The 25,900-nt window shown below is 42.6% G+C and overlaps 1 protein-coding gene across 1 annotated transcript in view; it reads left to right on the top strand.

Annotated features, from left to right (window-relative positions):
* The window catches only part of LOC126419145 (serine protease gd-like), a 273,858-nt gene that overhangs the window by 89,412 nt on the left and 158,546 nt on the right, over window positions 1–25,900 (top strand). The window contains exon 2 of the mRNA XM_050086255.1: window positions 18,620–18,806. Within this exon, the coding sequence (XP_049942212.1) occupies window positions 18,620–18,806 (187 nt within the window). The remainder of the gene's footprint in view (window positions 1–18,619; window positions 18,807–25,900) is intronic.

Here is a 25,900-nt window from a genome sequence, read left to right as displayed (position 1 = left end):
CACCCAGGTACTTAGTTGAATTGACAGCCTTGAGAATTGTACTATTTATCGAGTAATCGAATTCCAACAGATTTCTTTTGGAACTCACGTGGATCACCTCACACTTTTCGTTATTTAGCGTCAACTGCCACCTGCCACACCATATAGCAATCTTTTTCCAAATCGCTTTGCATCTGATACTGGTCTTCGGATGACCTTACTAGACAGTAAATTACAGCATCATCTGCGAACAACCTAAGAAAACTGCTCAGATTGTCACCCAGGTCATTTATATAGATCAGGAACAGCAGAGGTCCCAGGACGCTTCCCTGGGGAACACCTGATATCACTTCAGTTTTACTCGATGATTTGCCGTCTATTACTACGAACTGCGACCTTCCTGACAGGAAATCACGAATCCAGTTGCACAACTGAGACGATACCCCATAGGCCCGCAGCTTGATTAGAAGTCGCTTTTCCCATCTTAAGTGTTCATCAAACCATACTCCCAAGAATTTAGTGTATGATGCTTGTTCAATCTTACACTTACCCAGTTCTACTGTTGGGTTAGTTTTTATTTTATTTGTGATATGTCTGAAGTTGATCCACGTTGTTTTTTTTTTTTTGGCATTCACAATAAGTCTGTTTTCATTAAACCATCTGTCTGCTTCGTCCATTGTTAATGTGACTTTTTCCTGTAAGTCAGCTTCACTATTTGCTTTAACAAACAAACTTGTATCGTCAGCAAACAGTACTGCCTCTGCTTCAGATAGTTGACTTGGTAGGTCATTGATAAATATTAAAAACAGTAATGGCCCTAATACAGATCCCTGGGGTACTCCGTACAAAACTCTCTCGAATCTTGATGAATATGTCCTATCTGCATGGCTTATCTCCACCTTCTGATACCTGTCCGACAGATATGATTCAAACCATTTGTGGGCAACTCCACGTATCACATAGGCATATAACTTCCTAAGCAGTAACTTATGGTCGATGACATCAAAGGCCTTTGATAAGTCTAAAAACAATCCACAATTTAATTCCTTTCTATTTATGGAATTTAGAAGAAGTTGCAAAAAATTGAAGATAACTATTTCCGTTGATTTATTTTTACGGAAACCATTTTGCACATTAACCAATATTCTATTCTTAATAAGAAATTTGTATAGTCTATGATACATTATCCTTTCTATTATTTTTGAGAAACCTGACAACATTGATAAAGGCTTAAAGTTACTAACATCTTATTTATCACTGGTCTTGTATAGTGGCTTTATAGTTGACATTTTAAGTTTTGATGGAAACATGCTTGTCTTAAAAGATTCATTTATAACTTCAGTGAGATGTGAGGCTATGTTTCTTGCACTTTGCTTAATGACTTTGTCAGGAATCCCATCACACCCACATGACATCTTATTTTTTAACTTATTTATAACATTTAGTACCTCTGATTCAGTTGCTGGATAAAGGAACATTTTTGTCACTCATGGGGATTTTTACCTTGCTATTGGAATTGCATTTACTTTTAATTAAATTTACGGCTGTATTTGTGAAATGTTTGTTAAATATGTTGGCAATCTGAAGTGGCTCCTTAACAGTTTTACCCCCACTTTAAATGACAAAGCTGTTATCTTTTCTTTTGTGTGGCAGCAGAACAGGTTGAATCACCAGAATGATGTACAAATTGGCAGTCAGGTGCATGGGATAACCACGACAGTGTTCCTGCTGTCATAAAAAATCGCATCCAAGACCATAACTACAGGTCTACATCCAGTGTGTGTAGCACGCAAACAGGTTGGTTGCAGGTCCTCAGCTGGCCTCCTCCTAATATAGACTCAGCTATCGCGGACATCGAGGCAAATCCAGATTTCATAAAAAAAAACAGAATAGACCTCCACCCTGTTCTCCAATCAGCTCTCACTAGACACCACTGAAGTCGCAAATGGCGGTGGTTTGGAGACAGTAGAATGCACGCTACAGGACATCTGTCTCGAAGCGGTCCTGGACGTAACAGATTTGTAACAATTCATTCTGTCACTGTGGTACCAACTGCTGCTGAGATTGTTGCTGCAGATGCAGTACGATGCGCCAGAGCAACACATCGAACACGATGGTCTTCTCTGTTGGTAGTGCCATGTGGCCATCTGGAGGCTGGACTTCTTGTGACCGTACATTCCCGTGACCGCCACTGCCAGCAATCTTGTGCAGTGACTACATTCCTGCCAAGTCTTTCTGGAATATTGCAGAATGAACATCCAGCTTCTCGCAGTCAGATTACACAACCTCTTTCAAACTCTGTGAGTTGTCAATAATGGCGTCTTTGTCACCTTTAAGGCATTCTTGACTAACGTCAACTCATCGTGTCTGGTCTCAAGTGTAACTAACACACACGACCGTTACCGTACGTATTTAAAGCAAACCTGATTTGCATCCTCATAGTGGCGCTACTAACGCCACTCTTATGCCACTGGCGCGAAGTTTCGATAGGCATCATCTTTCAGATGTAGAAACACGGCTGCCAACTTCCGTTTGCGTCGCACAACTCCTTCTTGGTGTTGCGATTTTTTTTCCGTCAGTGTTTTTTGACGAAATGTAAAATTGTTTTGCAAACAAGTATTAATGTTATTTTTCATGTGACACCTAAGCAGTGATATACCTTATTAATTCCTCATGGGAGCTCAAATCTCTTCAGAGTGTGAGCTTGGCCAGCGTATGTCCCAACCCTTGCAGTGCTTCTTCCTTTCCTCTTCCAAATTTTACTGAACTGCAGATCATGTGGGGAAGGTCGCCAAATACGGAGCACATTCCAACATTTGTGCCTCTCTGTCTTCACGCACTTCCTTTCTGGCAAAAGTAATACACCCAAAACTGAACACAGTAGCTGTCCCATTGTGGGCGGTTGGGTCCTAAATAGCTGCATCATGGTAGCCCCCTGACAATACAGCTAGAAACTCCCCACATATGCTGCGATGGGTGGGGCTCGGACACTCTGGCCGATTGTTAACTGGCCGAGTTACTGTCGCCATTCCTGTGACTGGATGGTGCCCGTGGAAAGAGCTTCAATTGAGAATAAGTGGTGCCAATGTGAATGACTCGCAGATCAAGCGGGTCAGAATTTCTTCCACTAGTTGCTGTGTGGCTCTAGCAGTCTTTTCTGAAGGAAGGGACTCCTGCAATGAGAAGAGGTGGCCTGCAATGTTTTCTTCCCTGGGTATGCTGTGGGAGGAACATAGGTCTAATAGACAAGAGGAGAAATACCTCTCACAATACATAGTTTGCTCTAGGATTGACAGAGATTCCTTTTCGGCCACAAAGCATTTGTCCTTTGTTAATTCACCTGTAGGTGTGGTTTCAGCAGCGATTTCGAAAACCAAAAGCGGTTCAGTTCCGATTAAAAACAGAACCCCAGCTCAGTTGAGGGCAGTGCTCACCTGTGACAATCTGAGCGATATTCCTGTAACTATCGCCCCACATTAGAGTCTCAGTATGGTACAAGGTATCAATCATCTTGCACTGTGACCTCCATTTACAGACCAGTGAAGAGTTACATTCCAATTTGGAGTGAGAGGGTATGCATTTCACCTGTCATGTCCAGTGGAGACTAGACACTAGGGCTGAGACTAGGGTTGCTGGTGTATTGATGCAATATGAAATCGTATGCTGATCCTCCCATGCAGTGCTTCAGATGCAGAGAGTCGGGCACAAGTCCTTGCGTCTGTACTGCAGGGAGCACCATTCCCCTTGTTCACCAGATCGCACTATTTTCCAAAGAGAGAAGAAAATGCAAGAATACGAGACTCTTTGACTCTGGTATCAGGAGACCAAGAAGAAATGTGATCACTTGTATCCTGTATATATAGCAATGACGTTTGCTATGGCTATGACATCATCCTCTCAAGCAATGGTATCCTCACTCAGCTGATGTTTGGGGGTCCCCCCTCTTATTGTTTTACCCACACCCACTTTGGTACTTTAAGAGCATAGACTTTCCATCCACCAGAGACGTTTATTTATTTACGTCCTGAATCTTTGTGGTACATATACCATACCTTAGATGTTGGACAAAATGATATTACATTAATATACTGTTACATTGGTGTATACATTACATTTATAAATTGTTACATTTTTATATTGCTATATTGTTACATTACATTTTTATATTGTTACAACCAACTTATTTTTCAAGATACTGTGTTACTGAGTAAAAACAGTTTTCCAAGAGATATGATGTTACAGATTTTTTAAAGCTATGGATTTTGTTTATGGCCTTTAGGTTACTTGGCAGCTTATTAAACAAATGTGAACCTGAGTGATATACACCTTTCTTGCACAGTGTGGTATAACAATGATGTCTGTGTATGTCACTATTTGCCCCTGTATGGTGTTCATGTACAGATTTATTTTGAATAAATACATTTCCATTTTTTAGCATGCTTTTTTTAGGAACATTACAACTTCTAGTATATAGATACATGGTAGGGGTAGAATCCCCAGTTCTTTAAAGAATGGTTTGCATGATTTTCGGCTGTTGGCATTTTTCATTACCCTCACAATCTTTTTTTGTTTCCGGAATGTGGTTATGCAATGAGGAGAATTTCCCCAGAATATGATGCCATATCTTAATAGGGAGTGTATGTAAGCGTAATACACTGCTCTAACTGTTTCAGGACTTGTGTTGTTCCATATAATCCTCATCGCATAAGTCATTTTGGGTAGTTTAGAATTTAATGAAGTGATGTGGGAATTCCATTTAAGATTGTCTTGTAAGTAGATGCCAAGAAATTTTGCTTCAGTGACACTGTTAATTCTTTGGTTTTCCATTGACATGTTTGGTTTTAATGGGTTTTTATTTTGTTGTGTATGGAAGTGTAAGACAACTGTTTTTTGAGGGTTTATCAGTAATTTATTCCTTATAAACCACTCTGAGACATTTTCACTTGTGACTTTAGCATTTAAACTTAGAGCCATTTCATTTTCACCTTCAATTAATATGCATGTGTCATCTGCAAATAGCACTGGTTCGGAGTGTTGAACGTGAAGGGGGAAGTCGTTTATGAAAATTAGGAAGAGAAAGGGACCTAAAATTGAGCCTTGTGGTACACCGTGTGTTAATGTGGAAGGTTTCGATTGATAAGCTTGGAGTTCGTTTTTTCCCATGTGTTTTACCTCTGTTATCTGAGAGCGATTTTCTAGGTAGGATTTCAGCCACTCGTGTGGCATGCCTCTTACACCATACCACTCTAACTTTCTTAGGAGAATTTCATGGTCTATTAGATCAAATGCTTTTGTTAAATCCAGGAAAATCCCCGAAACATTTTTGTGATTATCCACTGAATTTAAAATACGATTTATGAGGCTAAAAGTGGCTGTTTCAGTACTGCACTGAGGCCTGAAGCCACGCTGACATCCTGAAATCATATTTTTTTTGTTAAAGAAATCAGTTAGTTGTAGCAGAACTAGTTTTTCAATGATTTTTGTAAAACTATATAGGAGTGACACAGGCCTATAGTTGACCATCTGCTGCCGATCGCCCTTTTTGTAAAGGGGTACAACTTTTGCAGTTTTTAACTGTTGTGGGAAAATACCACTTGATAGTGAAGAATTGCATATATCTAGCAGTGGTGCAAGTATCTGTTCAGCTGATACTTTTATAATATAGTCTGGCACATCGTCGACTCCGGCTGAATATTTATTTTTTAATGACTTTATACTGTTTAACTGTTCTTCCCTACTTATTGGACGGAGGAACATGGATGTATTTGTTACACTATTTCCAGAAATTTCCTGTAATATTTTGTTTGATATTTTTCCCATTTGTTCCTTCGCTAACTCACGAGCAATATTGGTGTAGTAAGAATTGAAGTGGTTAGCAATTAATTTTGGATCAGTGATCTTGCTGCCCGCCTGTGACAATACAATATTTTTGTGTGTTTCCACCTTTCCAGTAAGTCTCTGTACCGTATTCCACATTGTCTTAGCTTTGTTTGATGATTCCATAAGTTTGTCATTTTCCCTTAATTTTGCTTCCCTTATTACACGACTCAGAGTTAACTTGTTTTTTTTGAAGTGGTGAGCAAATTCAGGGCTGCTATCTGTTTTTGATAGTGCAAAAAGTTCCCTTTTTCTTGTACATGATACTTTGATCCCTGATGTAATCCAAGTTTTGGGTTTGCTGGGGCCTTTACAAATTTTCTTTTTTGGAAATGCAATTTCGAAACAATTTCTGTAAATTTCCATGAAATTATCCAGCTTTTCATCTGTGTTGTAACTGTTGTAGATTTTATTCCACGAGTGGGTACTTAGCATATGTTTGAAGTGCTCAATATTTTGCATGCTGAATTTTCTCTTGTAGATAACACTTCCATTTCTAGACAAATCAACACTTCCGCATATGGCAAGTAGCTGTGCATTGTGGTCACTGCAGCCGGTATTAAAGTTTTCTGAGGTGTGCATGTCAGTGTTTACAAAGATCGGATCAATATGTGTAGCACTAGTTTTTGTTACGTGTGTAGGGGAGTTTTAGTGCACAGGTTATATTCTTGAATAATATTAAGGAATTTTTCTCTTTGGTGGCTGTGTGTTAAGAGGTCAATATTAAAATCGCCACAGAGAACTATAGTTTTGCAAGTATATTTAAGTTTCCCTAGTGCAAGGTCAAGTTTTTTAAAGAAAATGTTTACATTGCTGTTGGGTGATCTGTAAACACACATTATTAAAGTTTTTCCTGATGTTATTTCAATAGCTGAGGCTTCAAAGTGTTTTTCGCTTCCTAAGTGATGTGCACAGTCTATTATCTTATAGTCTATGTTTTCTATTACATAAATGCAGCTTCCTCCAAGCTTTGATATTGATCTGCAAAAGTAGTTTGCCAGAGTGAAACCGGTTATGTTTGAATACTGTAAATGGTCCTTCTCTAGCCAGTGCTCACAAAAACATAAAACTGATACCTCCTTCCACTCATTCCTAAGAAGTACATTTATTTCATCAAGTTTGTTTGGTAGAGTGTGTACATTTTGGTGAACGACTTTTAAAGTGTATGTATAAGTTTGTTCTGTAACACATTCCCCTGTGGCACCCTCAGCTACTCTAAAAAAGCTCTACCTGTCCCTTGGAGTGTGTTTCTTCCCAACCATTTATCTAATGTGTTTTGGCCCATTTTTGTGCTATTCGTTCTTTCCTTGGGTTTCATCCTCCCTTATGAGTCAATTTGTACCCCATTAACATGTTCTGCTTTGTTTTTTGAGCTTTCATTGCCTGTTATGAGCCAATTATCCAACGTACTGGTAAGTTTTCTAGTGTAATGCTTTACAAAATTATATATTTTCTCTGTTAGGTATTGTTTACCAGCATAATTTAGATGAAGTCCGTGTCTGGTGTGCATGGATGTTTCAAGAGTGCTTACATCTATTACATTTGCATGCTCAAATTTTCCACAAACATCCTTTATGTCAGAGTTTATCTTAATCACTAATTGATTCACACATGACCAGGAAGGTAGGTCATGCCTCTGTGGTTGGTTGATAACTAACACATTCGTGTGGATTGTCTGCTTCACTACACATTTAAGAGCTATTTTTATTTCGTTGGCTTGATCCCTTGCAACATCGTTCGCACCTCCAAAAATTACCACGTAGTCTGATGGTCCAAAGTTTTTACAAGAGTTTTCAATTGGTTTTGTTACTTCCGAAAAACAAGCTCCTGGTTTCACGAAACCCATGACATTGTAGCCTGGTAAAAGGCTAGACACTCTTTCTGCAATTTGACGACCATGACTGTCGGCGAGTATAAGGACCTGTCGATCTTTTTTGCACAGTCTCAGCTTGTCGATATTGTTTTGTTCTGCGTTGTTTATCAGAGCGGTACGCGAAATGCATGTTTCTGTATATTTTTTATTGTTTGAAACAGATGGGCCGTTTTGGGTGATGCTATTTATTGGCATACCGCGATCTGGAGAGTTTTCACTAAACAACACTGACTGTTCTTTACTGCTTGAACAAAGTGAACGTTTTTTAGTTATAATATTTGCGGTCTTAGCTTGGGAAATGTAGTTTTGTGCAAGACTTACGTGCAGGTTAGATTTTGAACTCGTTTTCCGTATGTGGTCTCTGTTCTTCTGATCGTTGTTTACGTTGCAGTTGGCAGGTTGTTTGAGGTTATGGTCTTCACATGTCCCATGGATGACTTCTTTCTCTCGCATTTGACTTCTTAAGGCGGCGACTAACTTTTGTAGTTCGTTGATTTCACTGTTTTTCACCGTTAACATGCGGTGATAATCGACACATTGGTCGCAAGGATGAAATACTCGCTTGTTTGCATCTGTGACTGTTTTGCTTTTCGATTTAGACCTAGTTACGATTTCGTTGGCGTTTTAACTTTCAAATAACAACGGCGGCACATTCCAGGATTCTCTAAACTAACTGTTACACATTCTTCTCACGGAACATTTTCGTTATTTACAGAGCGAAAATTTCGCGAACCTTTTATTTCCGCCATATTAGCTGTTGATCCGTAATCTCACCAAGAGGAGCAACACCCTCTCACTCATAGGATTCTGCTGATCTGAAAGCAGATATCAGCCCAATGCCACAGCATCTGACATGTTCCATCTCATGTACTGGTGCAGTGCTCCCGATGGACCGTGATCCAGAATTAATGCAAACTGATGTTGTCTCCTCAGAAACGGTGGTGGCGGGTTCCTCCTTGGTAACATCACGCCCTCACAGGATGTCAGTAGCATGATACTCCAGTGAAACTGCATCTGTTTTTCCAACACTTGGGTGAACTACAACGTCCCTAACGCGTTTCTGCTGCTTTGTGCACTGCCCTCCAGGAAACTTGATTCCTGCCACTGCAGCTGTCAGGGCTATTTTACGAATTAAGCTGACTAGGACAGAGCATTGGACGGAGTTTTCACGTATGTTCTGAACTATGGCTGCAGTGAACATGTAACACTCAATACGACTTTGATGGATGTGGATTTTCGTGTGAGAATGTGTCAGGATTTTGTCATTTCTAATGTGTATCTCCCTCCTAACAGTAAAGTGTCTCAAACCACAATGTCTCGGCTCGACCTGCCTGTTCTCATTCTAGATGACTTTAATGCCCACAACCTTTCGTGAGGTGAAAGTATGACCACTAGCTGCAATAAAGCTATGGAATCTTTGCTCGCAGAGCTTCATCTCTGTCTCTTAAATACTGATGCCCTCACACACTTCATTGTTGCATATGGATCTTATTCGGTCATTGATCTTTCTATTTGTACCCTCCCCTCCATTGGCGAGTCCATGGTCTATGTAACAATGATCACTTTCTGATCATCCTGTCCCTCCCTCAGCATCACTTGCCCAATGTTCCACACGGACAGGCTCTCAACAATGCTGTTGGGATGCAATCGCTCGCTGCACCTTGCCACATGGAAGTCTCGATGCAGCTGTCAAAAGCACAATAGCAGCCATTCTGTTGACAGCAGACTGAGTGATCCTCTTTCCCTCGAAATTCCTCCACCCCCCCTCCCTCACCCTCCCTCAAATGGCAATATTTTGGTGGATTTAAGAGGTCGCAAATGGGCTTTCCAAAGCCATAGGTAGCATCCATCGATGGACCAGCTCACTGCCTTTAAATGGCTCAGTGCCAGGGTCCATCACCTAATCAAATGCCAAAATTCACTTACCTTTCACTGCACATCACCTGGAGCCATATATTCATTTCAGTGAATGGGAAATGCTCTTTGCCGTAACATGGCTCCAGGGCCACACTACATTCATAGCCAAGTGGTCAAACACCTTATCAGTGGATTGCAAATGTTATATCCTTGCCATTTTCAACAGTATCTGAAGTGAAGGTGAGTGCCCATCTCATAGGTGAGAAAGCTTGATTGTCACAATACTGAAATTGGATAAAGACCTTTTATGGTGGACAGCTACTGCCCAGTTAGTCTCACCAGTGTTCTCTGCAAGTTGTGCAAATATATGGTGAGCCAATGGCAGTGTTGGTACCTTGAAACTCGGGGCTTTTGGCTCTGTCCCAGGCTGGATTTCGCGAAGACCATTCTACTGCTGACAGTTAGGCCTATATATACCCTCCCCAGGGGGTCCACAACTCTTTTGTGGACACGTGCGTAGCGAGCACGGGACCCCGAGCTAATGTGGCCCTCCTTCCTTTCCGGGCTGCATACCTTCCCTTCCCTTTCCGCATCCCTCATCTTCGCCCCCCCCCCCCTCACCTCTGGCTCTTTCCTTCCCTTTCTCCCCCTCTGGGAGTATGGTTTGTGCCTACATCCGGAGACGGACGCTCGAAACTGTTCCAAATTCCTTGCTTTTACACTTGCCAGTCCTCGTCCTTCCTCTGTCCTTCTCTTTTCCTTCCCCTTCTCCTTGCCCTTTTCTCCGCTGCGGCGTTTGAGACCCCCTTTTCTTTCCTTTCCCTTTCTCTTTTTTCCTCCCTGTGCGTGTCTGAAGGCCGATCCACGCACTTCCATGCGTAGCCGGTGACGGGGTAACGCGTAATTCCCCGCCCCGGGTAGACAGGTAGGACACGTACGTACCCCCTGGTAACGGCCAGGCCCAGGGAGGGGTGATTACCCGAGCTGATACCTTCCGAAAGTGCCGATTGGTCCCTCCGTCCGTTTGTCGGGAGGTGTGACCTGAGGTGTGAACAATCACCTAAGGCGGGTGTGCCCTCGGTGAGGGCCCCCACAAGGGAGGAGCGCGCCATCGGAGACGCCGGTAATCATGGGGGATTCTTCCGCAATGGTTTCCTCACCTTCCACTATGTCTGCTCACAAACGTAAGTTCACTGAGTCTCAGCCACAGACGGTTCTTCCATCGTTGCCACAGTTCCTTGTTGTTTCTCGGTCTGACGAAGGTCACGACTTTTCCACGGTCAACCCTTTCATTATTCAGAAAGGTGTCGACGCAATTGCGGGTCCTGTAAAGTCTTGTTCCAGACTACGGAATGGCACCCTGTTGTTAGAAACACACAGTGCCCTCCAGGCTCAAAAATTGCTGCGTACTTCTCTGCTCCATACCTTCCCTGTCCGGGTGGAACCGCACCGTACCTTAAATTCCTCGCGTGGAGTCGTTTATACACGCTCCCTCGATGTATTGTCTGACGAAGAAATTCAGCACTATCTGTCTGACCAAGGCGTCACGGCTGTTCATCGGGTTACGAAAAGGGTTGACTCGAACATCATTCCAACCCGCACTGTCTTCTTGACATTTGACAAAGTTCAACTCCCATCAAAAATCAAAGCAGGCTATGAGATAATTTCCGTTCGCCCTTATGTCCCAAACCCTACGCGTTGCTATCGATGTCAGCGGTTCAATCACACCAGCCAGTCCTGTTCCAATCCGGCCAAATGTGTTACGTGTGGCAGGGATGCCCATGAGGGTGCTTGTCCACCTCCATCCCCTCGCTGCATCAACTGTATGGGTGACCACGCTGCTTCCTCTCGAGATTGCCCTGTTTTTAAGGACGAAAAGCTGATCCAGGAAATAAGAGTGAAGGAAAAGGTGTCGACCTTTGCTGCTCGAAAGTTACTCGCCAGTCGACAGCCCACCGTGCCTCAGAAAGGAAAATACAGCACTGTCCTTGCTTCTCCTCGGCCAACAAAGGAGGCGGCCACGCAGACTTGCGACCTCACATTTAGTACCACGGTCGTCAGATCGGCCAGCGCAAAGATCGCCCGTTCAACCTCACCTCTTTCGTCTGCCCACTCTATGGCTCACCCTTCGTCGGGTTCTGCTAAATCTCGAGCCCAAAAGTCAGACGCCAAGTCTTCAAAAAAAGAGCATTCTCGTGAAGAGTTTTTACGTACTGCAACTTCACAACCATCGGTTCCTCCTTCATCTAAACATACCTCCAAGAAGGCTACGAAGAAACACAGTTCCTCTCCTTCTCCGCCAAGGCGTGTCCCATCTACAGCACCACCTGGCGGAAATCGCCCTCGGCCATCTTCTGTGTCGCCGAGGCGCACTGTTGGTGGCCGGTCAACTGGCCGATCGTTGGTGGCAGGAGCTGCTCCTGACCAACCTATGGATCAGGATCTTCTGCCTTCGACTGAATGCCATTCCATGCTGTCGGTCGCAAGCTCTGAGCAGTCGTTGAGTTGACAGCACCCTTGGTGACGTTCCTCCATTTTCTGTTGACCCTATGTCCATTATCCACTGGAATATCCGCGGCATTCGCGCCAATCGGGAGGAATTGTCGATCCTCTTACGATCGTACTCGCCGGTCATCTTCTGTCTTCAGGAAACAAAGCTGCGTCCCCATGACCGCTTAGTTCTCCCTCATTTTCAGTCCATCCGATATGACCTCCCCTCTGTTGAAGGCACTCCAGCCCATGGAGGACTTATGATTCTTCTCCATGATACTCTCCATTATCACCCAATCCCCTTAAACACTTCCTTCCAAGCTGTCGCCATCCGTCTTTCCCTTTCTGGATACACGTTCTCTCTTTGTACGGTATACATTCCATCGTCTACACCAATGGCACGAGCTGATCTCCTTCATCTTCTTGATCAGCTTCCACCCCCCTATTTGCTGGTTGGGGACTTCAATGCCCACCACCCGCTTTGGGGATCTCCACATCCTTGTCCACGTGGCTCACTATTGCTAGACGTCTTCCACCAAGCGGATCTAGTCTGCCTCAACACTGGGGTCCCCACATTTTTGTCTGCCTCCACGGCAAATTTATCCCATTTGGACCTTGCGGTCGGTACTGTTCCGCTAGCTCGGCGCTTCGAATGGTTCGCCCTTGATGATACACACTCGAGTGACCACTTTCCATGTGTTCTTCGACTGCAGCCTCAACTGCCATATATGCGCTCGCGACGCTGGAAGTTTGCCCAAGCCGATTGGACACTTTTTTCGCCTCTAGCGACATTCGATGACCGTCGCTTTCCCAGCGTCGACGATGAGGTCACACATTTTACCGACGTTATTCTCACAGCTGCGGAACGTTCAATACCACGCACCTGCGAATTGCCCCGGCGCCCTCCAGTTCCTTGGTGGAACGAGGCATGCCGTGACGCAATACGTGAGCGGCGACGTGCTCTTCGCATTTTCCGTCACCATCCAACTTTGTCCAACTGTATCCGATATAAGCAGCTCCGTGCGCGATGCCGTCGCGTCATCCGCGATAGCAAGAAGGCAAGCTGGAAATTCTTTACTAGCTCATTTAACAACTTCACTCCCTCCTCGGAAGTTTGGAGTCGGCTTCGACGGTTTTCAGGCGCGCCTAGTTTCTCCCCGGTCTCTGGGCTCACTGTCGCGCATGATACCTTAGTGGACCCCGTCGCAATTTCTAACTCATTGGGTCAGCACTTTGCTGAGATTTCGAGCTCTTCAAATTACCCGCCAGCGTTTCTCCCGAAGAAACGTGCAGTGGAAGTGCGACATCTTGCTTTCTCCTCTCAAAATCGCGAAAGCTACAATACTGTTTTCTTCATGCGCGAACTCCGACATGCACTCTCTTCTTCTCGCTCCTCCGCCCCAGGACCGGATGGTATCCATGTCCAAATGTTGCTGCATTTATCAACCCATAGCCTGCGTTACCTCCTTCGCCTTTATAATCGAATTTGGACCGACAGTACCTTTCCCAGGCGATGGCGGGAAGCTATTGTCGTTCCCGTTCCGAAACCTGGAAAGGACAAACATCTCCCCTCTAGCTATCGCCCCATTTCTCTCACGAGTAGTGTCTGTAAGGTTTTGGAGCGTATGGTGAATTACCGTTTAGCTTGGTGGCTGGAGTCCCGCAGTCTTTTAACACCAGCCCAATGCGGATTCCGAAAGCATCGTTCTGCTGTTGACCATCTTGTTGCTCTCTCCACTTATATCATGAACAATTTTCTCCGGAAACGCCAAACAGTAGCAATATTTTTTGATCTGGAGAGAGTGTACGATACCTGTTGGAGGACAGGCATCCTCCGCACACTGTTCTCTTGGGGCTTTAGAGGCCGGCTGCCCCTTTTTCTTCGCGAATTTATGGCAGAGCGCACATTTAGGGTGCGGGTGAACACTACTCTCTCCCGTACTTTCTCCCAAGACAACGGGGTACCCCAGGGCTCCGTGCTGAGTGTTGTACTGTTTGCCATCGCCATTAATCCAATTATGGATTGTCTCCTTCCTGATGTCTCGGGCTCCCTCTTTGTGGACGATTTTGCGATCTACTACAGCTCTCAACGGACCAGCCTTCTTGAAAGACGTCTTCAAGGATGTCTCGATCGCCTCCACTCGTGGAGCATCGAAACCGGCTTCCGTTTCTCACCCAGTAAGACCGTTTGTGTTAATTTTTGGCGACGTAAGGAGTTTCTTCCGCCCTCCTTAGATCTAGGTCCTGTCAACCTTCCGTTTTCCGACGTCGCTAAATTCTTGGGTCTTATGTTTGACAGAAAACTGTGCTGGTCCTCCCACGTTTCCTATCTTTCGGCTCGCTGTCTGCGTTCCCTTAACACCCTCCGTGTCCTGAATGGTACCTCTTGGGGAGCGGACCGGGTGGTCCTTCTCCGCCTCTATCGCGCCTTAGTGCGCTCGAAATTGGATTATGGAAGCATAGTCTACTCCTCTGCTCGGCCGTCTATTCTTCAGCGTCTCGACTCTATCCACCAGCGTGGATTTCGTTTAGTGTCTGGAGCTTTTTACACCAGCCCTGTGGAAAGCCTTTATGCTGAGACTGCTGAACCTCCGCTGTCCAATCGGCGGGCAGTCCTTCTGAGTCGTTATGCTAGCCATCTGTCTTCCATGCCTGCTAATCCAGCCCATAACCTTTTTTTCGACGCCTCCTTTGATGTCGGGTATGCAGGCCGCTCCTCCTCCCTACTACCCCCGGGAGTCCGCTTCCATCAACTGCTCCATTCTCTTTCCTTCCGCTTTCCTAAAACCTTCTTGACAACTTGGGGTACAGCACCGCCTTGGCACCGTCCCCGGATCGACTTACTCAGAGACCTATGTCAATTTCCCAAGGATGGTACCCCTGCACTTGTTTACCGTCGGGCATTTGCTGCTCTATGTGCACAAATGACGGAAGCCACATTTATTTACACCGATGGCTCGAAAACATCGTTAGGTGTAGGGAGTGCCTATATTGTTGGCGACACCCCAAATCACTTTCGGCTTCCCGACCAGTGTTCGGTTTACACTGCGGAGCTTTACGCTGTTCTCCAGGCTGTCCACTACATCCGCCGCCATCAGCGGATACAGTACGTAATCTGCTCAGATTCTCTCAGCTCTCTCCTAAGTCTCCAAGCTCTTTACCCTGTGCACCCTCTGGTCCACCGGATTCAGGACTGTCTGCGCTTGCTCCACCTGGGGGGCGTCTCAGTGGCGTTCCTCTGGCTCCCGGGACACGCTGGTATCTGTGGAAATGAGGCGGCCGATATAGCGGCCAAGGCTGCAGTCTCTCTTCCTCGGCCAGCTCTTCAGTCTCTTCCGTTTACCGATCTACGGAGCGGTTTATGTCGCCAAGTTACTCATTTATGGCATGCGCATTGGTCAACACTTCCCCACAATAAATTGCGGGAAGTGAAAGCCGTTCCTTGCGCTTGGACCTCTTCCTCCCGAACGCGTCGTCGGGAGGAGGTAATTTTAGCTCAACTCCGGATAGGGCACTGTCTTTTTAGTCATCGACATCTTTTAAGCGGTGATCCTCCCCCACTCTGTCCCCACTGCTCTCAGCTGTGGACGGTCAGACACCTTTTAATTGAATGCCCCTATTTTAATCCGTTACGCTCCCATCTACAGCTATCGCCTGATCTATCGTCGATTTTAGCAGATGACACGCGCTCAGCTGACCGCGTTCTACAGTTTATTAGTGACAGTGAAATGACGTCAGTCATTTGAAGCTTTTTTTTGGGGGACAACCAACCCTTTTCTATAGTGGACTTTTAAGCATTCCTTCTGCCTTTAGTTTCTCAAATTTTCTGACTTTGTTTCCATTGCTGCTGATTTTAAATTTCGTTTTTTTCCTGTTTTCTACGTCACGGGCTGGGCGCTAATGACCATAGAAGTTTTGCGCCCTAAAACCACAAACAAAAAAAAAAAAAGTTAGGCCTATCTCAAGTCTGCCATCCAATCAGCTTGTACCTAGTGAAAATATTTTATCACTGTCTTCTTCAACCTGCAAAAAGCTTATGAAAGTACATGGCATTTTCACATCTTCATTACCAAACATGAGTGTGCTCTTTGGGCCCACTTCTGATTTTTGTCTGGTACTTTCTTGTCACACTATACCATAGAGGTTCAAATTGGTACTTCCTGCAGTACCCACTATATACAATTGTGTGGCCCTGCATGACTATGTATTGAGTGTCCACCTTTTTCTGTTGGCTGTCAATTGACTGGCCACAGCTGTTGGATCTAATATGTCACCCTCCTTGGGTGCTGACGATTTTTGCTTATGCTCCTCCACTGTGAATCTTGGTGAGCACCGACTGCAGGGTGCCGTAGGAAAGATAGTCCTGGGCTCTCAACCATGACTTCCAGCTTCCAGCCACCAAGACATGTCTCACACACTTCTGTCATCAATGCAGTGCCCATCCCCAAACAAAACTCTACTTCAACAAGCAGTTGCTCGATGTGATAGAATCTTATCATTCTTTGGGACTGGTCTTTGATGCCCAGTTGAAATGGCTTCCCCATCTTTGCCAACTGCAGCGAATGTGTTGGTGACATCTCAACATCAGCTGGGTTGCAGACCAACATACATTTTTGCGACTTTACAAAGCTCTGATCTGGTCCTGTCATTGTTATGGGAGTCTGGTATATGGCTCAGCATCACCTTCAGCATTGCAGATGCTGGACCAAATATGTCGTTTTGGGGTACAACCTGCAACAAGTGCCTTTTGGACCAGCCTTGTAAACAGCCTACTCATGGAGGCTGGGATCCCTCCAGTAAAGATAAGGTGTCAACAACAGCTGCTTAACTATACGATACAAATTTGCTGCTCAGGGGAGCACTTGCACAATAGAGGCCCAGGAATGGAGTCATGATGTTAGTTTACTTACAATGACTCAGCTCTGAAGCCCATCTCCCCCCCGCCCCCCCCCCCACCCCACCCCCCCACTATCGCCTCATATCTGTACATCCCCAAGATGTGCACCCCATCCTTGGTTTTGTCTCAATCTATCCTTTGGACTGAAAGAGTCTGTTGATCCCATGGTTTTTCACTGCCTTTTCCTGGTCATTCTTGATGCATTTCTAGGTTTACAAATTGGATTCACTGACGAGGCTGTACTGTCAATGGATGAACTGGTTTTACCTAAACACATGCAAGGTGCAGTGAACACTGCTTCTGCCAAGAGGTGCAGTGCATTCACTGCAGAATTGGTGGCACTCAAGCCTTCAGTCACATTTGTTCTTGCGCTGGTGAGTCATTCCTAATTGGTAGGAACTCCTTCTCCCTGAGTAGGCTTCAGCACTACTCTTGACTTTGCAAGATCTCCTTTCTGACCTCCATCGAGTTGAATGATGGATCATTTTTGTCTGGATACCAGGTCACATTAGGATCTCAGGAGGCACACACACTCACCGACTGCTCAAATTGGCTACCAGGGTGTTGACTTAGATGGAAGTACCTGAACCATACCATCAGTTGGCTCTATGCAGTCAGTTGTTGGACACCTGGAGCAACATTATGCTTCCCAACATCATAACACCTGCAATTGATGATATTTGGTGATAGTGGATGTAGCTTCATATTGCAAGAGGTGGGAACACTTAATCCATCCAGGACTATTTCGAACATGATTGCTTTCATAGTCAAAGTGTTATGACGTGATGAGGCATAATGTTGCAGGATATTACCGACCTCCAAACCTTTGAACATAGTACACTCACTGATCAAAATTATTATGACACTATACTCCTTCTCCAAGTGCATCTTTTCAGGGGTACATTTGGTCATGATTTCATTTTTATGAATGACAATGCATGAACACATCGAACTGCATAGGTAGAGGTACTCTTGGTCTCGGAGGATGTTTGGTGAATGAATGCACTGGCCTACCCGTTCCCTGACTTAACTAACATTAAACATTTGTGGGATGAGTTGGGGAGATGTTCACATGCACCGACAACCATCCAGTAGTTGTCAACAGCACTGATGGAGAAATAGAATGCCATATCGCAAGAACTATTTACCAACCTATTTGGGAGCACATTACAGAGCATTCATTGCTATCCATGGTGATGACACACCTTATGAAGAACCATGTCCCATCTTTTGTAATGTGCAGGGAATCATCATAAATCATGATGACTTCAGTGAAGTATTGTCTCTGAATATAAGTGTCATTTCCATTTGTCCCACTGCGTGTTTCTTTGTTACCTTCTGTACTGTATTATACTGTAGCAGTTCTTTCTATGTATGGTCAAAATTATGTCAAGCTGTGCTACTTGTCAGCGACACGTCATATGTAAGTTACTTCCATTTGTAAGTTTTAGGCACCAGTGTATATATTTTGGGACTTTGTTGTTTAATGATCTGTCTTAAAACTTAGCTGTGCAACTATCTCTAGCTGTTGATTTACAATACTTCATTGCACTGCTGAAAGGATGGGATTGTCAAAATGTGATGGTGTATGAAATATGCCATTCTGTACTATGACCTGTCATAATGACTGTTGCTCATGTTGCCAGGCTGTGTATGCTGGGCTTGTTCGTGATGGCAGTGACTTTGGAGGTGCCCGACTCTCCGTGCCCAGATGTGTTCCGTTATGAGCAGGGTGTAGCCGGCTACTGGACAGCACTATTACAGTTGCCAGCCCCCGATAAGCCACCCGTGAAGGTTGTCGCTGAGCTCTACCTCAAGGCAGAACTGCCCACTGTATGTACAAATACCAATCTACTGCTTTCATTGTGCCTTCACACAACAAGGACCAGCAGTAGTTACCTTATAGCATGAAAGAGTCACAGTAGGGAACAACTGTTATTTAGGTCATAGAGGAACTTGGTTTTTGAGGCAGCATCTTTCTAGAAATATGCTGTAGTCCAGTGATGAGGTTCTCTTTCTGACTGGCAATTCTTTAGCACCTAAAGTACAGGGTGTGATGGGTATAAGTACAGATATTTCTATTGATGACTGAGGAATGTACTGAACAATATTACATAAGTACTTACATTACTTGCAGACTAATAATTACAGCCATTACAAGTCATATATTTTTAGGTTTGTTAGTTCTTCCAAGTACTTGGGGCAAGAGCAAATCATTAACGTTTATTTTCTTCTGGACAGCAGGTCAGATGCTGAAGTGTGGACATGTGGATGCAAAACAGTGGATCTGTTTTGACAGGTATAGTCCACATAATGGTGGACTACAATCATGCAGAAAACATCAGGTCATTAAATTTGTTGTTTTTTTCTCTGTGTCAAATAGTTTTCCCACAAACACACAGATGTGGGTATATATTAAGGTACCACATATAAAAATATCTGCACTTACACCTGTCTACAGCTGAAATAATCAGTTCATTAGACTCAAAACATTTTCCATCATCATATTTTTGAACCTGTGGAAATTTTGAAACTGGTGTATCAAATGTTATGGTCTACCAAATGTTATGACAATGGTGGCTGTTTCAAGAATTTGTACTTTAAAACCCTTAATTCCCCACATCCAAATCACTATGAGGCCAGGTGCATTAAAGATTTATCTAAATTTACAAACCAGTTTCTCTATTTGCTTCAGAATACTGCTACAGTATATTTAATTTGCAGGCTAATAACAACAACCCCTTTTGGAAACCAGAAAATGCTGTTCCTAAACTTCCTGCTGAGTGAAATATATGTCCAACTCTTTGGGGCTGTGCCACTTGCCTCCACAAACTGCTTTGATTGCTGTTTTTGTTTTTGTCTTAAAGCGAAGGACCAATGTCTTATCAGTGGTATCAAATTGGTAAACAAAGTGTGATAGAACACTATTCCTGTGTATCCACTTGAACAAAAGAAACATAAGTAAAGCTTTCAAATACACTTATTTTGTGTTCTGTAGGCCCATATTGTGAATAGATCTAGGGATATGGATATTTATTACTTTCAGTCTTCTTGAGGTTATTAAAATACAACACACTGTTCAATTAATTAAATAGTGTTGACCTATTGAATACTTAAATATGTATCTGTTTGGCAGATTCTCTTACAGAAGAATATAGTATTTAAGTATTAATGCACTTACTATGAAAAATACACTTGCATACAGGGGATGAATCTAAATTTTAAGTGCATAAACATTATAATATGCTTTGGGAACTTTTCTGCAATGTAGAATTATGTGTACAATAGGAAATATCCAAGTTTTTTATGTTTGTAACAAGGCTTATCATCAAATAGACCTTGAATTTCCAAAAGAGAGGGCATAAACTATTTTGCAGCCACTGAGTTGATAACCTTCAAAACCATTCTCAGGTTTCTACCAGTTTGTGTTAATTCTTGAACTGCTGTGAAACATATGCTACAATACAGAAAGCAGTATTTCAATGTTTCTAGAATGAAATTTCCACTCTGTAGTGGAGTTGTTGTCAATGTTGTTATAGCCATCTCTGTGCCAGTTTGAAAACTTTTTGTTTGTGTAATACACCAATAACTACTGCTATATCTATATCCATCCTCCCCAAACCACTGTGAGATGCACAGCAGAGGGTACATTGTGTTGTAACAGTTATGAAGGTTTCTTCTCATTCCATTCATGTATGGAACATAAGAAGAATGATTGTTTGAATGCCTCTGTGCATGCAGTAATTATTCTCATCTTATCCTCACAATCCCCACATGAGCAACAAATAGAGAATTGTCACATATACCTAGAGTCGTCATTTAAAGCCCGTTCTTGAAACTTTGTTAATAAACTTTCTTGGAATAGTTTGTCTATCTTCAAGAGCCTTCCACTTCAGTTCCTTCAGTAACTCTGTGCCACTCTCCCACAAATCAAACAAACCTGTGACCATTCATGCTGCCCTTCTCTGTGTACATTCAGTACCCCCTGTTAGATCTATTTGGTACCGGTCCCACACACTTGAGGAATATTCTAGAACCAATCACATGAGTGATTTGCAAGTAATATTCTTTGTAGACTAATTGCACTTACCCAGTGTGTGTGTGTGTGTGTGTGTGTGTGTGTGTGTGTGTGTGTGTGTGTGTGTGTAAGTATAATCTAACTTCTGCACCATTTCAGTGCAGTAATGTGTTCATTGTAAATAAGTATTATAGTAGTTGTATTACACGTTTATTACCTTCTAAATAAATAAATAAATAAATAAACTTTTTTATTTTAAATTCAGTGCATTAGTATTTGTAAAATGAGTCTTTCATACAGTGTTCATTAAAAAATGATCATCATTCCACTTGGGAGTTGTGGAATGGTACATTAGCTTATTTGTTTGAGTTGTAAATATTTGTCATATATTGTTGTTTTTCTGACATGTTCTACATGCTGGAGGACCTCTTCACTACAGATCAATTGGAATGAAAGTAAATCTAATCTAATCCAGTATTTTATTAATAAACCAAAGTCTACCACATGCTTTACCCACAATTGGGCATATCTGATCATTCCATTTCATATCCCTACAAACTGTTACACCCAGGTATATGTGCAAGTTGGCTGATTCCAACAGTTATTCATTGGTATTACAGTCTTAGGATAGTACTTTTTTTTTTCATTTTGTGAAGTGCACAATTTTACATTTCTTGTCATCTAATGCAAGTTGCCAATCTTTGCACCACTTTGAAATCTTTCCAATATCTAACTGAATATTTATGCACCTTCTTTCAGATTCATTATAGGTAACTGCCAGAAGTTTGAGGTTACTGTTAATATTGTTTGCAAGGTCATTAACATACAACAGTAACAGCAAAGGTCCCAACAGACTTTCTTGGGGCACACCTGGAGTTACTTGTACATCTGATGATGACCCTCCAACCAAGATAACATGCTTCATCCTTCCTACCTAAAAGTCCTCAGTCTGGTCACAAATTGCACTTGATACCCCATATGAACATACATTTGACAATAAGTGTAGATGTGGTACTGAGTCAAATGCTTTTCGGAAATCAAGAAATACTGCATCTACCTGACTCCCTTGATCCAAAGCTTTCAGTATGTCGTGTGAGAAAAGTGCTAGTTGGGTTTAACTTGATCTATGTTTTCGGAATCCACCCTGGTTGACAGTGAGGTGGTCCTTCTGTTAAAGATACCTCATTATGTTTGAGCATAGAATATGTTCTAAGATTCTACAACAAATCAATGTCCAGAGTATTGGATGGTAGTTTTGTGGATTACTTCTGCTACTCTTCTTGCAGAGAGATGTGACCTGTGCTTTATCCAAAAGCTGTGCACTGTTTTTGTTATAGGGTTCTATGACAGATTATAGTTAAAAGAGGGGGTAACTCGGGTGCTGGATTATGTTAGAAAACGGGCTAACTCGGCCACAAATCCAGTATAGAATCTGACAGGGATTCCATTGGGCTCTGGAGCTTTGTTCAGTTTTAATGATTTCATAGATCTTATAATTATATTTTTTCCCTGAGGCATTTAAGTTTCTTCTTTATATATGATAATGATTGAAGCAGAAGAAATGAATTAAAATTTGTGCTGTGGCTGGGACTTGAACCCGGGTTCGAGCCTGGCCGCAGCGCAAATTTTAATTCATTTCTTCTGCTTCAAACATTATAGTTTTTATGATTTCAGTTGTTTCTCAACACCACTGACACTAATAGTTACTTCATTCATCTTTTCAGTGGTAAACTGGGGCATTTCTTCCATGTTTTCCTTTGTAAAGGAACATTTGAAAACAGAGTTAAGCATTTCAGCTTTTGCTTTGCTACCCTCAATTTCAGTTCTTGTCTCATTCACTAGGGGCTGGACACTAACTTCAGTGCCACTAACAGCCTTTACATATTATCATGAATTTCTTTGGGTTTTGTAAAATATTATTTGATATTCTCCTGCAGTTGTCATTGAAGGCATCACGCATTGCTCTCTTGACAGCCAAACACATTCCATTCAGCATCTCTCTATTTATAACCCTAACCTTTGTTTTATACCTGTTATGCAGTAATCTCTATTTCTTTAGAAGTTGCTTTACAGTGCCAGTATACCATGGGTGTTCTTAACAGGAGTGTATAAGCTATTGTATATGACCCCAATGTAAAGAACTATATGCCCAAATGAAAGAAATAATCATTAATGGAATGTGAAACAGTTACTAGTTCACTAAAAACTTTCTTCAAGGTTTTTTTTTTAGTGTTCTGACAGGTTTGAGACTGCCTCCCATGAATTCAGTGCCAAACTCTTCATCTCAGAATACCACTTGCATCTTATGTCTTCAATAGTATCACCAAGACTCATGATGATTGCAACATCTTCTTTCAAACCTCTTCCTCATTTCAGTGATTCGTGCTTTTCAATTTTTTCTTGGCCATCCATGCTTCCTGCTTCCGAGCAGGAACCATTCCAGATTCCTTTTGGCCATCATCCTTGCTTCATACACACCACCCCACACCACATCATTGTACTATTGAAGAGCTCTTTTCTCAATTCCTTGCATTACTGATTGACTTATATCTACTATCTCCCTAATTTCCTCATTTTTTCTTTTTCTTCAATAATTTGTTGGCTATATTCCAATCTCTGTCTTATCCTATAGTTTCTTCCATCCACAGCTTCCCCTGAGGGGTCACAACTCTTTCACGAGTGTGTTCATCATGAGTCATTCCAGTATTTCTAGCTTGCCTGTACTGCATTTTTATTCAGACTGTACCTTCTCTCCAACTAACTCTCTGAGCAATTCCCTGTGGACAACCCATCTGGCCTGTAAGACATCTATCATGGTGCTTTCCCCTCTTTTTCGTCATCTTAAACCACATATTTTGGTTAATTTATAGTCGGTCTCCACATCTGGGCTTGACCTCCACATTTTTCAGAGTTTTCACAGATTGTGCAGGCCATGTGGTGAATGTTGCCCACTTGCATGGTAGCCAGTCCATGTTGGGTATCACCAGATACCAATATGGTGGCAGCCATCCAACCACACAGAGATCTTACTATTGATGTCTGAGCTGTCACTGCCAGCCCATATTGAGGAATATAGGCACATGTCAGTCTGGGGACAGCACGGCTGTGGGCTCTGGCCATCATGCCAGATGGCCTTTGCTCTGGTTGGATGACACCATTTCAAAATAGACAGCATCATGGTGAATATTTGTCATAAAATGATGAAAGTTATCAGCCAGTGGTTGTGAGGCCTCAGCAGTCTGTTCAGACAGATCACAATTTAGTGCTGATCATTACGATCTGAGGAACTTCAGCCACTCTGGGAAGAAAGCAAACCCAACTGACTTGAAGAAAATTGTTCCTCTCAGTTCCAGGTTTGCACCTGAACAGGTGGGTGGGCAAGGGCAGGGGGGGGGGGGGGGTCCTTGTGGAGAATAATGAATATGTATTCAGCAAACTCTCTTTCATTAGCAAGCTTTAGAGTGATTGTGTCTTAATTAAGAGAGCAAATGCTACCAATTTCCCAGTGTTACTCTCTTGTAACTTGTAAACAATTTGATGTGCCTGTTATCGTCATATACTGCCATCCCCCCACCCCTTGCCCATAAGACCCTCAACATGTACTAGGGATAAATTTTTCACTGGAACCTCACGCTACAGACAAATGAAGAACGTCATGAACTGTTGGAGAGATGAGGGATCCACTTTGTATGTCATGCATATTGAGGCCCACTTGCCAACAAGATAGGTGAACTGAAGGTCACAGATTGTCTCTCATATTTTGAAGCTTGAGAAACATAATTATGATGGTTCATATCCAGTCTCAATTATATCAATCTTCACCACAACTACAAAGTATGACCAGTTCCTCAGCAGTACCTAATGTATTTATTCCTCCAACGTTTTCTTGAAGCAAAAGAAGAAACATTTATTCTAAGTACAAAGTTTTTTGATTTATCGAAAGCGTTTGACACTGTGTGCCACAACACTCTGCTGCTGAAATTAAAACTGTAAGTTTCTCAGTCTCTGCTGTTAAAATTATTCAGTCATACTTATCTAATAGATCTCAAACTATTTACTTCAAAATCAATATTCTAGTTTCTTAACCATTAACCATGGTGTTCCTCAAGGGTCAATCTTGGGCCCTCTCTTGTTCATATTATATATGAATGACCTACCTAGCAATGTAACAACTACAAACTGTTACTTGTGTGCAGATGATATCAGTTTAAGTGTTACAGGGCCTATGAACAATAACATGAGTAAATCCACCTCACTCACGGTAGATATACTTTCTGACTGGTGCAATGCCAATAGCCTGTCTATGAACGTAAATAAAACACAGGAATTAAACATTTCTTATAACAATAGAATCACCTTAGAGACTGTTCCTGTAAAGTTTCTTGGCATTGTTTTGCAAAATAATTTAGGCTGGCAGGCACATGTGAATTACTTAACACCAAAAATTTCTAAAGGAATATTTATGCTCAGCAAATTACAAGCAACAGTAGATGAGAAAAATTTGCTTTCTGTCTATTATAATTACATTCACTCTCATTTGACGTATGGGACAATCTTGTGGGGAAATAATTGCTACTCAAAATGCTTATTTACAGCCCAGGAAAAAGCTGTCAGATTGATATGTAAAGTACCACCTAGAACTCACTGTAGAGAATTATTTATTAAACCTAGTATTATGACCTTGCCATGTATATACATATTTCAATGTCTCTTGTACATTAAAAAGAACTTGTCTAGTTTTGAACTGAATTCTGATGTACATAGTTATAACACACGACACTGTAATGATGTAAGAAAAGACTACTGCTCATATACCAAAACACTAAACAGCTTCAAACAGACATCTGTAAAGCTATTTAATAAACTACCAGAATCAGTTAAGAGTCTGTAGCTGAAAAAATTTAAGAAC

The sequence above is a fragment of the Schistocerca serialis genome, chromosome 9, assembly GCF_023864345.2.
Source record: "Schistocerca serialis cubense isolate TAMUIC-IGC-003099 chromosome 9, iqSchSeri2.2, whole genome shotgun sequence".
NCBI classification, from domain to species: domain Eukaryota; kingdom Metazoa; phylum Arthropoda; class Insecta; order Orthoptera; family Acrididae; genus Schistocerca; species Schistocerca serialis.
Note: the sequence above shows the minus strand (reverse complement) of the source record. Positions and strands in the feature narration are given on the sequence as shown.